This window comes from Chiloscyllium punctatum, chromosome 25 (genome assembly GCF_047496795.1).
Source record: "Chiloscyllium punctatum isolate Juve2018m chromosome 25, sChiPun1.3, whole genome shotgun sequence".
Classification (NCBI taxonomy): domain Eukaryota; kingdom Metazoa; phylum Chordata; class Chondrichthyes; order Orectolobiformes; family Hemiscylliidae; genus Chiloscyllium; species Chiloscyllium punctatum.
The window spans coordinates 38,845,917-38,862,458 of record NC_092763.1 but is presented as its reverse complement, the minus strand read 5'-3'; the positions used below and the strand labels follow the sequence as shown (position 1 = coordinate 38,862,458).

At 40.3% G+C, this 16,542-nt stretch overlaps 1 protein-coding gene across 3 annotated transcripts in view; it reads left to right on the top strand.

Annotated features, from left to right (window-relative positions):
* The window catches only part of xpnpep2 (X-prolyl aminopeptidase (aminopeptidase P) 2, membrane-bound), a 79,785-nt gene that overhangs the window by 10,636 nt on the left and 52,607 nt on the right, over positions 1-16,542 (top strand). For all 3 annotated transcript variants that reach the window (XM_072595076.1, XM_072595074.1, XM_072595075.1), the window contains 2 exons: positions 1,491-1,601; positions 10,686-10,749. In XM_072595076.1, the coding sequence (XP_072451177.1) occupies positions 1,548-1,601; positions 10,686-10,749 (118 nt within the window). In that variant the 5' untranslated portion in view covers positions 1,491-1,547. The remainder of the gene's footprint in view (positions 1-1,490; positions 1,602-10,685; positions 10,750-16,542) is intronic.

The window sequence follows — 16,542 nt, the reverse complement described above, 5'->3', positions numbered from 1 at the left end:
AGGCATTAAGCAAACTATCTTTTAGCTGGAAGAATTACATACAAATAAATCACTGAGAAAATGTTGGGGAAAAATAAAAACAAAAGCAAATGAAATGAGAATAATGTTTTAATTATTGAGTTATAGCTTTCCTTTAATTCTTATCCTTGTAACTACTCTGGAAACATACCACAGCAAATGTTCACCTTCTGATTATTTCAATGTAAGATGATGTTCGTAGCAGCTATGATTGAAATGTTGTTATGCGTACAACACAAACCCAAATGGTAAGTAGAACAGTTGAAGAAATTATCTTCAATGCCAAAATTAGAAATAATATATTAAATAACATGTAAAATACATAAAAGCTAATTTGATCATTGATACCGAACATGGGACTGTAATATATTTCTTTGAATGTATCTTACCTTCCTCTCTCATACACAATGGCTCTTCCTTGTATACAATATCAAAGAAACCTTTTTTTACATTCAAGAAAGTGACTCACCACCACCTTCTCAAAAGCAACCAAAGTTGGGGAACCAAATATTGGACTTGCCAGCAATGGCCTCATCCCATAAAGAAAATGTTTAAGAGTTAATGTCTATGTTCACACTTCATGTACATGCCATGCTGATAAATGTAATTAGACTTATTCCTCCTGGGTAAACCTTTTTGTGGGACCCACTGGACAATGTCCAAAGCAGGAACCTTGACATCTGTGATTCAGGAGGCTGGGTTAGTGACAACTGATTGACTTAAGCTACCAAATCACAGACAGATGACCTTTCAACTTGTACAACTTTGTATTACACCTCTGCTTCATATACCCACTAGAACAGCATTGTCCAATTTCCTCATTCTTTTTTTGGGATCTGGGTATCACAGGCACAACCAAGATTGGTTGTCCAGTTTAACTTTCCTTTAACAGATTGGTTTATTAATATTGCAGTTAAAAGTCAACTACATTTAATTGTTATTCTAAATTCCCATGTAGGCAAGACCAGCAAATAAGGATGGTTGAAAGGATATCATTGATCCAGTTGGGTTTCATACCAATCAATTATAGTTATCATGGTCACTTTGATATTCTAGATTAATTCATTGAATTCCTCCAGCTTCCCAAATGAATTTGAGCTTATATTTCCAGTACATCAATATGGGCCTCTAGATTACTATCACCATGTTACTATCTCCCAATCGTGCCCAACACTCACTGCATGTGTTGAATCATCCTATCCCTTGCATATATTTGTAATATGAGGCAAAATGGTCACTAGGCCTTATTGGACAACACTAGAGAACAGTTAAGAGTGTTGTTTATATTATCCGAGAAGTGTATAATTTGAGAACAGGTAAAAACTTAAAGACTAAAACCTAAACAAATTTTGATGTAAAACTTAAATTTAGTACTTCACTTAAATCTAGCTCTAATTCTGTTCTTGACTCTTTTGCAATAATGAAGATTATTGTTATATACTATTAGATTTACTATCTATTTTTGTATTCAGTATCTGCCTCCCACAGTTACCAACACGTCACTGCGCCTAAGTGCTCTCCGTTCATTGATGGATTTATACAATATCAGTGTCTATGTGATTCCTGCCACAGATCCCCATTTGGTGAGTACATGGACTACTATTTAATTATAACTGATTAAGTTAAATGTTATCTATGACGGAACACACTTACCGTCCCTCTGGCAGTACAATTCTTGTATAAATTTCAGTTTCATATCTTCCATAGTCCAAGGCTGTGCAGGTTATGTAATATTGACCATGCTAAATTGCCCAGAGTGTTTAGGGGTGTGTGGGTTAGGTGCATTAGTCAGGTGAAATGTAACATAATACAATAGGGGATCGGTCTAGGTGGGATACCCTTCGGAGGGTCGGTGTGGACTTGTTGGGCCGAATGGCCTGTTTCCACATTGCAGGGATTCTATGATTCTACGTTATGTACAGAATTGGGCATCAGATTTTGAATTGATGAGTGAGACCAATATCTACTAAACACAAAGGAATTAGAAATTATGAAATAAATATTTAAACAAAGATGTTGTTTTTCAAGTAACACATTAAACTGAGACTTCATCTACTCTTAGGTGGAGGTAAAGATGTCATGACATTATTTTGAAGTTGAAAATCACAATCTTGTACTTTTAAATAAATGTGTTGGACGATAATTTAGTGTTGTTTGATTTTCAACTTTGTCCACTCCAGCCCAACCCTAACACCTCCACATCATCATTTTGAAGAACAGCAAAGAAGTTGTCCCTAGTGTACATTTATTGGTTATTCACTTCATCAATATATTTGGATACATTTGGACAACTTTCCATTTGCCAGTGTTGTGGCATTATACTGCCTTGTTTGTCACTAGATTCTTGTTCCAGAATCTCACTGGTCTTTGAAACCAAATTTTCTACATATGTGTACCCAATGTCTTTGGTGTTATATGATCTGTAGGTGTGAAGAAACTCCAAGCAACTTCTGGGTGACTGTGACAAACTGTATCTATGCTCGATGTTACTGGTCTGGTCCACTTTGTTGATCATAGCAATTGTGTTGACTGCACTTAAAGCGTATAATTGACTATAGCGTTTTGCTTGTGTCACCTTCCATAAGGCATCAATAACATGACTTTCTTATTTGTCCAGAGCATCTTTGCTAAAAGCTCTGATTGGAGTAGAGGCTATTAACAATCATTTAGCCTTTAGTTCATCTTCAGAGAAATCACATCATTACCTTTGAGTCATAGAGAGTCAAGAAAAAGGCCCTGCAGCCAATCAAGTCTGCACTGATCAAAAGCAAGCACCTAATGACTCTAATCCCCTTTTGTAGTAATTAGCTCATAAGAAATGCACTTCTAAATATTTCTTATATCTTTTGAAGGTTTCTGCCTCTATCACCCTTACAGATTCCCGTCGCCCTCTGGGTAAAACATAATTCCCTTACCTCCCCTCTGAACCACCTGGACCTTACCTTAAACATATGCCCCTTGGTCATTGATCCCTCCACCAAGGGGAGATGTGTCTTCCTGTACAGCCTATCTATGCCCCTTACAACTTTATACATGTCCCTTCAGTTGCCTCTGCTCCAAAGAAAACCACCCCAGTCTATCCAATCTCTCTGCATTATTAAAATTTCCCAGCCTAGGTAACACCCTCTGCAACCTCTCCAGTGCAATTGCATTGCTCCTATGATGTGGATTTCAAAACTGCACAGATTATCGTAGCTGTAGCCTAACCTACATTTTACACAGTTCCAGCGCAACCTCCCTACTCTTAAACTCTAGGCCTTGACTAATAAAGGCAAGTATCCCACTTACTTTCTTAACCACTTTATCTACCTGAACTGCTACCTTAAGGGATTGGTAAGCAATGACCAAGGTCCCTCTGATGAAAGCTCCTTCCCAGTCATCATGTATTTCCATGCCTTTTTTTTAACAAAGTGATGTATGAAAATCATATTATTTTTCAGATTATTCAATCCTAATGTCACTAGCAGCAAATTTATACATATGCTTTTGTTGGAATAAAAATGTAATTTCAATTTTTTATTCATATCAGCAATTAAATGCAACAACAAGCTGTTACAGTAAGGGCACATAAGTTTCCCCACAAACTGATCCAGATGCTAAGACATATCATGACTGCAGGCACAATTAGCTGTCCCTGCTCACATTAATCTTCTTTACTTCACAGTTTCAAGTCCACTGAAGAGACTTAGTTTGAATAAGAGTGAACACTTGGACTTTTGGATCACACTTGTTTGTGCACATTGATATAATGAGAAAAAGTATAAATGATAGATAACATTTTCAATCATCTTAGACAAATATGCAAAATACACTGGAATGTAAAGCATATTAATTGGTACTACCTCAAAAGCCTTGCTTTTACTGTTCTGACACTTCTGAATTTTAAGTAGTTCTACATAACGGTTATAATAATTTAGGCAGCCATTGTACATTGCAACGTATAAATAAACAAATCAAACTGAATACACTTTTTAAAACAGATGAAATTTGAAATTCTAACTATTATGCTAAGATAATAAAGCTAGAAGATTCCATGGTTTTAAACAAACAGAAGAAATGTTGTTGTTATAAAAGTCAACAAGACAGTCAATTCTATCTTTCTGATACTCTAAGTTCCAGAATTAACATGAGGTAAACATTAATTAACAGACAAACTAAATGCAGCACAACCGCACATTAGATGGAAGATACAACCAGGACAGGTCCCACAATATTTTTCAGAAGGCCACACAGATATCAGAGATGACTATAAGTCTCAAAGTCCTTCTAATTCCAACTTTCTCACAAGGAATTTCAACTCTTCCAAGTCAAGGATTTTGTCTTTGATTTCTCTTCAACAGCCTATCCAACTCAGCCTGGAAGTCCTCCTGTTACTTTGGCTTGCAATGGCTTGTCAGACAATAGGACACTGGCTGAAGTTGCTCCAGTGACTGCTCACCTTTCAGCTACTGAATCACTTTTTCTACATCCCACTGATTTTACAAGGCTGCACCCCAGCATTTTAGCACTGGCATTATCCCAGCTCTGTAATTGTGCTCCAACTGCCAGCTTCACAGAGCAGACATTCACTTCAACTTTCCTGACATGGCAAATATGCCCCATGGCTTTCTTCCCATGTCTCAGCTCCATCATCACTGCGCAGACATTGTTCACTTTCACTGAGGGGCCAGTGGCCCTGGAATTCTCTGAGCTCTAGCTCCCCAGCAGCTCTGTGATATCAATGACTCCCAGGTTTTTATTCTATACTTCAGCTACTTAGAATAGAATAGAATAGAATAGCCTTTATTGTCATGTGCACTCGAATGAGTGCAGTGAAAAGTCTGTAATGTCACCGCTTTGGCGCCATCTTAGGTACAGATACTTCATGTGTTTCTTCCAGAATTCAAAAAGAGTAGTCCAGCACAGGAATATAAAGTTTTAGAAAATATTCAAATTACTCAAAATTCAGAATAAGATTAAAAATTACTTACATTTTCACTGAGTCTGTGCCGACTGGGCCTCAGAACACGAGGCCTCGCTGCCTCCAACTCTGAGCTCCGATCTGCGACTCGCCTCAGACTCTGGCATAGTCCCCAGCTGGCCTCCTATGCCAGCTGGGCTCGGACTCACCTCTATTCTCTCCGGGTAAGTTTAAGAAGTTAAAAGTTGGGGAGTTGTGGAAGAAAAATTGCAGAAAAAAGAAGGAAAAAGATGGAAAAAGAACTGGCAAAACAGAGGAGCTCCACCTGGAGCATCCTACTCTGCAGCTAGCTTGGACCAAGAGCTAATGGGGCTAATGAGCTACATGGAGCTAATGATAACACTTTAGCTACATGGAGCTGGCCCCCTCCTTTCTCTCTGACTAAATGACTACATGGACTTGTTTAAATTTGTACCAATAGCCCAATGATCTTGTCAATCCTTTTTTTTTGTACTAACTTGCCAGATCTCTTGAAACAGAAACAGAAATTGCTGGAGAAACTCACCAGACCTAGCAACATCTGTGGAAAAAGAAATAGATGTAATGTTTTAAGGCCACTGACCCTTCTTGTTTGGGATTTGACACCCACACAGAATGGTGACCTGGCCAGTGCAATTCGTGCCCCAATTTCAAGAGAGAAAACATTAATCTTACTCTTCTGGGACAGAACCTACTGAAACTGTTACTGATTTGTACACTGATTGTTTCTGAAAGGAGGCCTGACAGGACTAATTGTTTGTCAGGCACTCAAGTGGCCAGCTTTAGGTCTTCCCAGGGATTCAGGACCCTGAGATTTACGAGCCAAGTAGTGCCTGTGAACTCTCCATTGTCAGAAGCTCAGCTGAAAGTGGGGTGATTCCAGTGGAAATGCACCAGTAAGAGGCCTGGAATAACAGAAAGATCTGTGGATTATTGGAGTAACAGCATGAGTCTAGGTGAACATGATATATTGATGATGTAAGGTCACATGACTAAGGAGAGCAATCTCAAGATTTGCTTCTCTAATAATGTGTAGAAAAACTAATTTAAAACACAATCAAGTTATTAACATCTAAATAAGAATGCAAAACCGGACAGAGAGTGAGAGAGTGGAATGGAGCCTGGGGAATGGGGTTGTTTGCTGGACAATATGGCAGGGGTGTTGGAGGCAAAGACACGGTTGGCCTACAGTGGCCACCCCTGCCCTCTGCAATGCTGAGTCCCTGCACTGTAGCTTGGAAAGAGAGCTCCCCCTCTAAGAGGTTGCAGGCCCAAATCTGATAAGGTTTGGCCTGATGACTTTTAGGAGGCATGGAAAAGCCACACCACCTACAGGTAATCCATGCACCAACAGTAAATGTTGGTGTGTTTTGGGTTAATGAATGTCAATTGTCTCATTGATAGCCTGCTGTGAATGAGTGTGTTTCCTTATGCATCTAAATTGCAGAACATTTTCCTGACTCTGGGATACTGACAGGTAGCATTTCCCATGATTAAATGGGCATAGCCACCAAGATTTCTGCCGTCGTGTGCTGCACTAAATCCAGCCCCTGATCACAATTTAGTGATCAAGCTCGCAAATGGTCACTAGTGGATCTAACACCAAGCCATGATTTGCTCTCAGCTCCTACCTTAGTAAATCTCACTGCTCGAGCATACCAATGGACAGAGTGCACATGGATGGGAGGCAGGGGCAGCCATCAAAGAAGCATATGACCGCATTTTTAGGAGATGATGCAACAAACAATGGGAAGATTGTGGGTGAGAACAATACTTCCTCGGGAAGACCTCCTCATCCATCACAGGCAGCACGTTAGCTCAGTGGTCAGTACTGCTGCCTCACAGCACCAGGGACCCAGGTTCGATCCTAGCCTAGGGCAACTGTCTATGTGGAGTTTGCACATTGTCTGCTTGGGTTTCCTCCAGGTGCTCTGGTTTCCTCCCACAATCCAAAGATTTGCAGGTTAGATGAATTGACCATGCTAAATTGCCTATAGTGTTCAGGGATGTGTGGGTTAGGTCCATTAGTCAGGGAGTTAATACAGATTTGGGGAATGTATCTGGGTGGGTTACTCCTCAGAGGGTTTGTGTAGACTTGTTGGGCCAAAGGGCCTGTTTCCACACTGTTGGGATTCTATAAAGAAAAACTAAATAAAATGTAGCTTTAGTTAACAGCACCAAAAATGATGCAAGAACCGATCCTTTTTATGAAGGCTTCTCCTGTTGATCATATATTTCCTCCTCCCTGACACCTTCTCAAGGTTCTTGTTTGCTTTGATATTTCCATCTGTTAAAATGAATGGCAGGAATGGCAGGCTGCTGATTTGCATACGCAGAGAGCAGCAGCCCTCACTCAGGCAGTGCCACATCAATATGGGAGAAAATTTCCTCAACACCACACAGTGAGATTGCTGCCATAAACCAGCCGTCAGTGAAACAGTGATGTCCATTAAGACCCAAATCTGTTGGACTAAATTTACATTATTTTTATATCTTCAGTAAATATGAGTAAGAAACAGAAGATTTGTTTTTCTGTTTCTAATGTTGACTGAATGCTAATGGCAATGATTTCTTGGATCTGCTCACAAGGCATTGGTTCATTGCTTCCAAATATTTTAATAGAAAACTCTATCTTCAAGCAACAAATTGCATGATAAATTTCCTCTGCAGACATTTTTAACATGAGCATGAGCACATGGTATCAAAGGATTTGACCAATTCACGATTTACCTCATTACTGTGAAGTATTTGGTTAACATGGCTGGAAAGTTTTCACGTCACATTGAGGTTTACCTCTCCGTGGTCAGGGATCTTTAAGGTGATGAAATTTGCCTTCCCAGTCCCTGGAGATGGTGAACACATTGCAGTTAATATTGGCTGCCCCACAGCCATTAAACACGCAGTATCCAGGGGCAAAGTCATCAACTGACTATGTGACGTGAGTTGGAATCTGTTAATCCAGAAGTTGATTTCCACCTTCAACTGGTCTTCAAGTATTCTCCAGACCTTCTCTGGATCTTTTTGATCATCCTCAGAAGGACCTGATATATTTATTCTGCGCTAATAGTCAGTAATCTTTTCAGAGATCTCCTCTTGGAATATTTAGAGTTTGATCTGTGAAGTGAAGCCAAACATGTTGAGCAAATAGCTGTAATTCAATAAAGATATCACTCTCTGCCCAATCCTTAATCAAATATATGTCTTTCTTTGTTAAAAGGTCTTGGTTTTTATTTTATTGAAGCAGAGGATGGGACTTGTTTTTTCCTTTCTTTTATTAGCCTCCACCACCTCCTCTGACAGCTCATTCCATACATGTACCACCCTCTGCGTGAAAAAGTTGCCCTTTAGGTCTCTTTTATATCTTTCCCCTCTCATTCTAAATCTATGCCCTGTAGTTCTGGACTCCCCCAGGCCAGGGAAGAGACTTTGTCTATTTATCCAATCCATGCCCCTCATGATTTTATAAACCTCTGTAAAGTCACCCCTCAGCCTCCGATGTTCCATGGAAAACATTCCCAGCCTATTCAGCCTCTCCCTATAGCTCAAATCCTCCAACCCTGGCAACATCATTGTAAATCTTTTCTGAACCTTTTCAAATTTCACAACATCCTTCCAATAGGAAGGACGCCAGAATTGCACGCAATATTCCAAAAGTGGCCTCACCAATGTCCTGTATAGCTTTAACATGACCTCCCAACTCCTGTACTCAATACTCTGACCAATAAAGGAAAGCATACCAAGAGCCTTTTTCACGATCCTATCTACCTGCAACTCCACTTTCAAGGAGCTATGAACCTGCACTCCAAGGTCTCTTTGTTCAGCAACACATTAAGTGTATAAATCCTGCTAAGGTTTGCTTCCCCAAAATACAGCACCTCGCATTTTTCTAAATTAAATTCCATCTGCCACTCCTCAGCCTATTGGTCCATCTGATGAAGATCCGGTTTTAATCTGAGGTAACCCTCTTTGCTGTCCACTACACCTCCAATTTTGGTGTCATCAGCAAACTTACTAACTATGCCTCTTATGCTCGCATCCAAATCATTTATGTAAATGACAAAAAGTAGTGGACTCAACACAAATCCTTGTGGCACTCCAATGGTCACAGGCCTCCAGTCTGAAAAACAACCCCTCCACCACCACCCTCTGTCTTCTACCTTTGAGCCAGTTCTATATCCAAATGGCTAGTTCTCCCTGTATTCCATGAACCTTCTAACCAGTCTCCCATGGTGAACCTTATCGAACACCTTACTGAAGTCCATATAGATCACGTCCACCATGATCTCTGCCCTCAGCAATCCTCTTTGTTGCATCTTCAAAAAGGTCAATCAAGTTTGTGAGACATGACTTCCCACACACAAAGCCATGTTAATTATCCCAATCAGTCCTTGCTTTTCCAAATGCATGTACATCCTGTCCCTCAGGATTCCCTCCAACAACTTGCCCACCACTGACTTCAGGCTCACTGGTCTATAGTTCCCTGGTTTGTCTTTACCGCCCTTCTTAAACAATAGCACCACGTTAGCCAACCTCCAGACTTCTGGCACCTCACCTGTGAGTATCGATGATACAAATATCTCAGCAAGGGGCCCAGCAATCACTTCTCTCACTTCCCAAAGAGTTCTAGGGTACACCTGGTCAGGTCCTGCAGATTTTCCATTTTTATGTGTTTCAAGACATCCAGCACTTCCTCCTCTATAGTATGGACATTTTTCAAGATGTCACCATCTATTTCCAACATTCTATATCTTCCACATCCTTTTCCACATAAACACTGATGCAAAATACTCGTTTATTTTCTCCCCCATCTCATGCAGCTCCAGACAAAGGCCACCTTGCTGATCTTTGATCATCAGAATATCCCTTAAAGGTTTATCGTATATCTTCTGAATGACATAATATACAAATTTTCAGACTTATTTTTCAACATAATTAACTACTGCAATGCTTTGCTAATTCTTTCTAACAATAGATCTGCTCTGATATTAGGATGTTGCTAATCATATTTTGTATAATTCTTATTAAAGATGGGGGTCAGCACCAATGCATTGCAGCTAACAGCTGATGTCGGCCTGGTACAAGTGAATTGAATTATTAATGTCCTGCAGCAATGTATCAGGGTGGTTTTAGCCCTCAGGTGGTATAAGCAGTATTACAATGTGCATTTCTTCAGTCTTGTCCATTACAAAAGTAATTTTCTGTACCCTGTGTTTACTAAGAACTTAACAATGTTGTGCTTGAAATCTATGGGATCAGGAATAGTATTCCACAGGGGAAACATAGAAACATAGAAGTTTAACGACTGGCTACCCCAACTTCAGCATCACATTATGTTCAACATCATTCCTTTGTAATTAGCCATAACCTAAAAACTTAACCTTTTACAGGGGAGATCAGTCTTTTACTAAGAGAAGTTGCAGCACAGAGCTATCACTCAGTTGTCGCATTGTTTATCATGAAGGCTTTCTTTCTGATTGTAACTTCAGTGGAAATCAGATATACTGCTCTCCATTGTAATGGCAGAAATTACTTGCAACAACACCTGTGAAGAGCACCATGTAAACATTGACTCTCTTTTCTCTCCATAGATGCTTCCAGACCTGAGTTTCTTCAGCAATTTCTGTTTTGTTTCAGTGTGCATAGTTCTTTGTTGTGCTACTGATTGGAAAGAATCATCCAGGAAATTCTTTGTAAGTGGAATTTCAGATTACTCTATGATGTTTTTCAGAGTGAGTACATTGGCCCACAGGATGCAAGAAGGGCGTGGATTACAGGATTCACTGGAACTGCAGGTAACACAGACAAGAAAGAAAATGATCGTGTATACTCAAACCACTGGAGAAGAGGATAACTTTAATGCTTTTCTTTGGGCAGGTGCTGATCAAAATCTAGATATTTGCTTCCATCTGCCACAAATAACACCAAATGTAACACAATACAACATCGCATGGCCTCATGACAATGGCTTAGGATACAGAATTGTTTAAAATTCAATAATAGCAAATGGTTATAACTATCAGTACAGTTTCAGCACTCAAGTTGTCACCAGTGCTACAATTTGACTTTCTTTAGTCATGTCCAATGCAAACATCATCTTCTGTAGACAAGCTTGCATTTAATAAGAACTATAACAAGCTTTTGCTTGAAACTCACAGGATCAAGGAAAGTATGTTCCCAAAAAAACATAGAAACATAGAAATGTAATGGCAGCCTATTCTAGTTTCAGCACTATGTTGTTGAAAGGTAACTCTGTTCATTCCATTGTAATTAGTCATGGCCTAAGATTTGCCCTTTCAAAAGAGACACAATTTGATTAGTTATGGGAATCCCAAACCAAACAAGTAAGTTTTCATTTGAAATGCACCCCTCTGCACCCACACAAACTACAGAAACACAAAAACAACACATCTTTCTCTCAAAAACTAATGGAAGCCAGTTTCAACGCTATTACAATGGGAAGGTATGATGGAGTTGTGTAGAACTGAAACTGGATGAGTCTTGCATCTGCCTAAAAGAGGTACCTTTATTTCAATTTCTTTGATTTAATTTCCACATCTTTGGAGGCATATTCTAGCTCTGCTGCAGTAAAAACTACTTTACATAGATTATTGTTCTGCTAGTCTTTTTTTAAAAATCATTTTTCATAGCCAGGACTAACTGCTCCTCTCCTCAATGATATACTGAACTTCATTTTGATTCTTTGCACATTGAAGTGGTATAATGTTTTGGCAATTAGACCAGACTATTAAAATGGAAGTGCATGAACATACCTTCAATATTCCTTCCTCAGCTGTCGGCTTTTCATTATCCAGCACATTGTAATGATGTTGAATCTTGTTGCTGGAGTTGAAAGGGCACAAAACACTTGGGAACAGAACCAGTTGAAACTGATTTCTTCATGCTAATCTAAATCAACCAAATATTTGAATTAAGGATTATGGGCCAATAGAATAAGATTACAAGACCACATGAGTATAATTTTCTACTTGCCTTGTTCAGAGGGTGTAACACACTGAAAAAACTGACAGAGCTGATCATTCATATAGAACATAGAACATAGAACATTACAGCGCAGTACAGGCCCTTCGGCCCTCGATGTTGCGCCGATCAAAGCCCACCTAACCTACACTAACCCACTATCCTCCATATACCTATCCAATGCCCGCTTAAATACCCATAAAGAGGGAGAGTCCACTACTGCTACTGGCAGGGCATTCCATGAACTTACGACTCGCTGAGTGAAGAACCTACCCCTAACATCAGTCCTATATCTAACCCCCCTTAATTTAAAGCTATGCCCCCTTGTAATAGCTGACTCCATACGTGGAAAAAGGTTCTCACTGTCAACCCTATCTAACCCCCTAATCATCTTGTACACCTCTATCAAGTCACCCCTAAACCTTCTTTTCTCCAATGAAAACAACCCCAAGTGCCTCAGCCTTTACTCATAGGATCTTCCTACCATACCAGGCAACATCCTGGTAAACTTCCTCTGCACCCGTTCCAGTGCCTCCACATCCTTCCTATAGTATGGCGACCAAAACTGCACACAATATTCCAGATACGGCCGCACCAGAGTCTTATACAACTGCAGCATGACCTCAGGACTCCGGAACTCAATTCCTCTACCAATAAAAGCCAGTACGCCATATGCCTTCTTCACTGCACTATTTACCTGGGTGGCAACTTTCAGAGATCTGTGTACATGGACACCAAGATCCCTCTGCTCTTCCACACTACCAAGTATCCGACCATTAGCCCAGTACCCCATCTTTTTATTACTCTTACCAAAGTGAATCACCTCACACTTAGCTACATTGAACTCCATTTGCCACCTTTCTGCCCAGCTCTGCAGCTTCTCTATATCCCGCTGTAACCTGCCACATCCTTCCTCACTGTCTACAACTCCTCCGACTTTCGTATCATCCGCAAACTTGCTCACCCAACCTTCTAACCCTTCCTCCAGGTCATTTATAAAAATTACAAACAGCAATGGTCCCAAAACAGATCCTTGCGGAACACCGCTAGTGACGGCACTCCAAGATGAACCTTTGCCATCAACTACTACCCTCTGTCTTCTTCCAGCCAGCCAATTCCTAATCCAAACCTCCAACTCACCCTCAATGCCATATCTCTGTATTTTCTGCAGTAGCCTACCATGGGGGACCTTATCAAATGCCTTACTAAAATCCATATATACCACATCTACCGCTTTCCCCTCATCTACCTCCTTAGTCACCTTCTCAAAGAATTCAATAAGGTTTGTGAGGCACGACCTGCCCTTCACAAAACCATGCTGACTATCCTTGATCACATTATTCTTATCCAGATGTGCATAAATCCTATCCCTTACAATTCTCTCTAAGACTTTGCCCACAACAGAAGTGAGACTCACTGGCCTATAGTTACTAGGATTATCCCTACTCCCCTTCTTGAACAAGGGAACCACGTTTGCTAGCCTCCAGTCCTCCGGCACTACTCCTGTAGACAAAGAGGACACAAAAATCAAGGCCAATGGCTCTGCAATCTCCTCCCTTGCTTCCCAGAGAATCCTAGGATAAATGCCATCAGGCCCAGGGGACTTATCTATTTTCACCCTTGCCAGAATTTCCAACACCTCTTCTCTACATATCTCAAAGCCATCCATTCTACTTATTCGTGCCTCAGTATTCATATCAACAACAATGTCCTGTTCCTGAGTGAATACTGACGAAAAGTATTCATTCAGTGCCTCCCCAATCTCTTCAGCCTCCACACGCAACTTCCCATTACTATCCTTAATTGGACCTATTCCTACCCTAGTCATTCTTTTATTCCTAACATACCTATAGAAAGCCTTAGGGTTTTCCCTAATCCTACCAACTAAGGGCCTTTCATGTCCCCTCCTTGCTGCTCTTAGCTCTCTCTTCAGGTCCTTCCGGGCTACCTTATAACTCTCAATCGCCCCTATTGAACCTTCACGCCTCATCTTTACAAAGGCCGCCCTCTTCCATTTAACAAGGGATTCCAATTCCTTATTAAACCACGGCTCCCTCACACGACCCTTTCCTCCCTGCCTGATAGGTACGTACTTATCAAGGACACTCAATAGTTGCTCCTTGAACAAGTTCCACATATCAATTACGCTCTTGCCTTGGAATCTACTTTTCCAATCCACACATCCTAAGTCATGCCTCAACGCATCATACTTTCCCTGCCCCCAGCTATAACTCTTGCCCTGGAGTACACACTTATCCCTCTCCATCACGAGAGTAAAAATCACCGAATTGTGGTCACTGTCCCCAAAGTGCTCACCTACCTCTAGTTCTAATACCTGGCCTGGTTCGTTACCCAGAACCAAATCCAGTATGGCCTCACCTCTTGTTGGCTTATCTACATGTTGTGTCAGGAAACTCTCCTGCACACATTGCACAAACACTGACCCATCTAACGAACTTGAGCTATAGCTTTCCCAATCAATATCAGGAAAGTTAAAGTCTCCCATAACAATCACCCTATTACTGTCACTCTTCTCCTGAATCATCTTCACAATCCTTTCTTCAACGATTCTAGGTCTATTAGGAGGCCTGTAAAAGACTCCTAACAGGGTGACCTCACCTCTCCTATTCCTAACCTCAACCCAAACTACCTCAGATGGCAAATCTTCGTCCATCTTCCTTTCCACCGCTGTAATACTATCTTTGACAAGCAAAGCCACCCCCCCCCCCTCTTTTACCCCCACCTCTGACCCTACTAAAACATTTAAACCCTGGAACCTGCAACAGCCAATCCTGTCCCTGATCTAGCCATGTCTCCGTAATAGCCACAACATCGAAGTCCCAGGTACCAACCCACGCTGCAAGTTCACCTACCTTATTTCGTATACTTCTGGCATTAAAGTCCTTGAAGGAAGCCCACAAACTTTCCGTCTGAAAGATGAAGGTGCCTTATTTAGATACTGAGATTCTTGCACACAATTTCTGATGTCCCTACCTGAGGGATGCTGTCTGAATTACACTTTAGTATCCAGATTTACACAGAACTGGTGAATAGATGGAAACTCATTTGATAATTAAAATAATATAGGGATAGATGTTTTTGAAGGCAATATTAGACATTTATACTTTGATTCATCTTTCTGGTATATGAGTTACCAAGTTTTTTAAAAGTCCTAATTGTATCAATTAGGATTTTTAAAAAAATTGGTAACTCATATACCAGAAAGATGAATCAAAGTATAAATGTCTAATATTGCCTTCAAAAACATCTATTAGGATGTTTCAAAAACATCTATTAGTATCAATTAGGATTGATTGAATTTCCATTGGGAATATTCCTGTCTGAGCTGTTTGGAAAGAGGTGTAACACCTGCACCCTGACCTCCCCCCTCACCTCCATCCAACATTGAAACATTGATAACAAGCAACCTTAGGCTGCATAGGAAGAGTTCAGTTCTCAGTATTCACCTGCTGCAAGCAAGGATGAGCATACTTCTCTTGAGTGGGTAAATGAATGCACACACAGCCTTCTATTCCCAAAGGATGCTGAGCTATCAGATTGAATGGCACAGCTAGCCCAGTGAATGCTTGACTAGCCAGAATGATGGTTCCTTTCTTGTAATGTCTCCTGCTCTTGTAATACACACTAAGACAATCAACAGCCAGAATAGATCAGTTGTCTACAAACGGTCAGAATTTGATCAGCATGGTAAATATTTCAGTAAAAGTCCCCTTTTATTCTTCTAAACTTTGGTGAATACAGACCCAATTAATGCAACCTCTCCATATATGACAGGCTTTCCGTTCCAGGAATGAATCTGGTGAAAATTCTTTGTATTCCCTCAATTCTTTCTTAGGTACAGAGACTATAACTGAATACAATTTACCAGGCATGATTCTATCAAAGCTATATACAGCTGCAATAGTACTTCCTTGTTCTTATATTCACTTCCTCTTACAACGAAGGCCATATCATTTGCCTTCCTAATTACTTACTGATCAGCCACGTTCTAACTAACTAGCCAAGCAAACTCAAATATAGACTATTCCTGCTACTATTTCCCATGTTCCTTTCTTCTTGTTTGTGTGGTCTTCTCTGTACAAATTGACAGCTATGCTTCTCACATTATTACAATTACTGCAATTCCGGAATGCATCACAGGCTATAAATCATTTGGTGATGCCCTGCAGGAGTAGACGATATGGCCTAACAAGTCTGCTCCATCATACAATACTATCATGGCTGATCTTTGACTTCAACTCCAGATGTATTTAGGGAATTATCTAAATGCAGGTTCATTATGTCTCTCAAAGTATGGAAAATCTTGAATCACTCATTTACTCAATCATTTAAAGTTACAATACGATGCATTCACTTGGTCAGGTTTGTCAGTATACCTTTCGATTTCGATCAAATTTAACAATTGTTCATGCTTTATTTTTGTTATTTTGCTTGTTTGCAAAATTTTGCTCTCCATGAAGTAATTCAGAGCTTCTAATCCAAATAAAATAATTCAAAATCCTTCACTATCAATTTGGGAAAAAGCCACTTTTTAGGTGCAATTCAAAGAGAAATAAAGAGCATCCCTGGTAAAATGTGGCCACCTA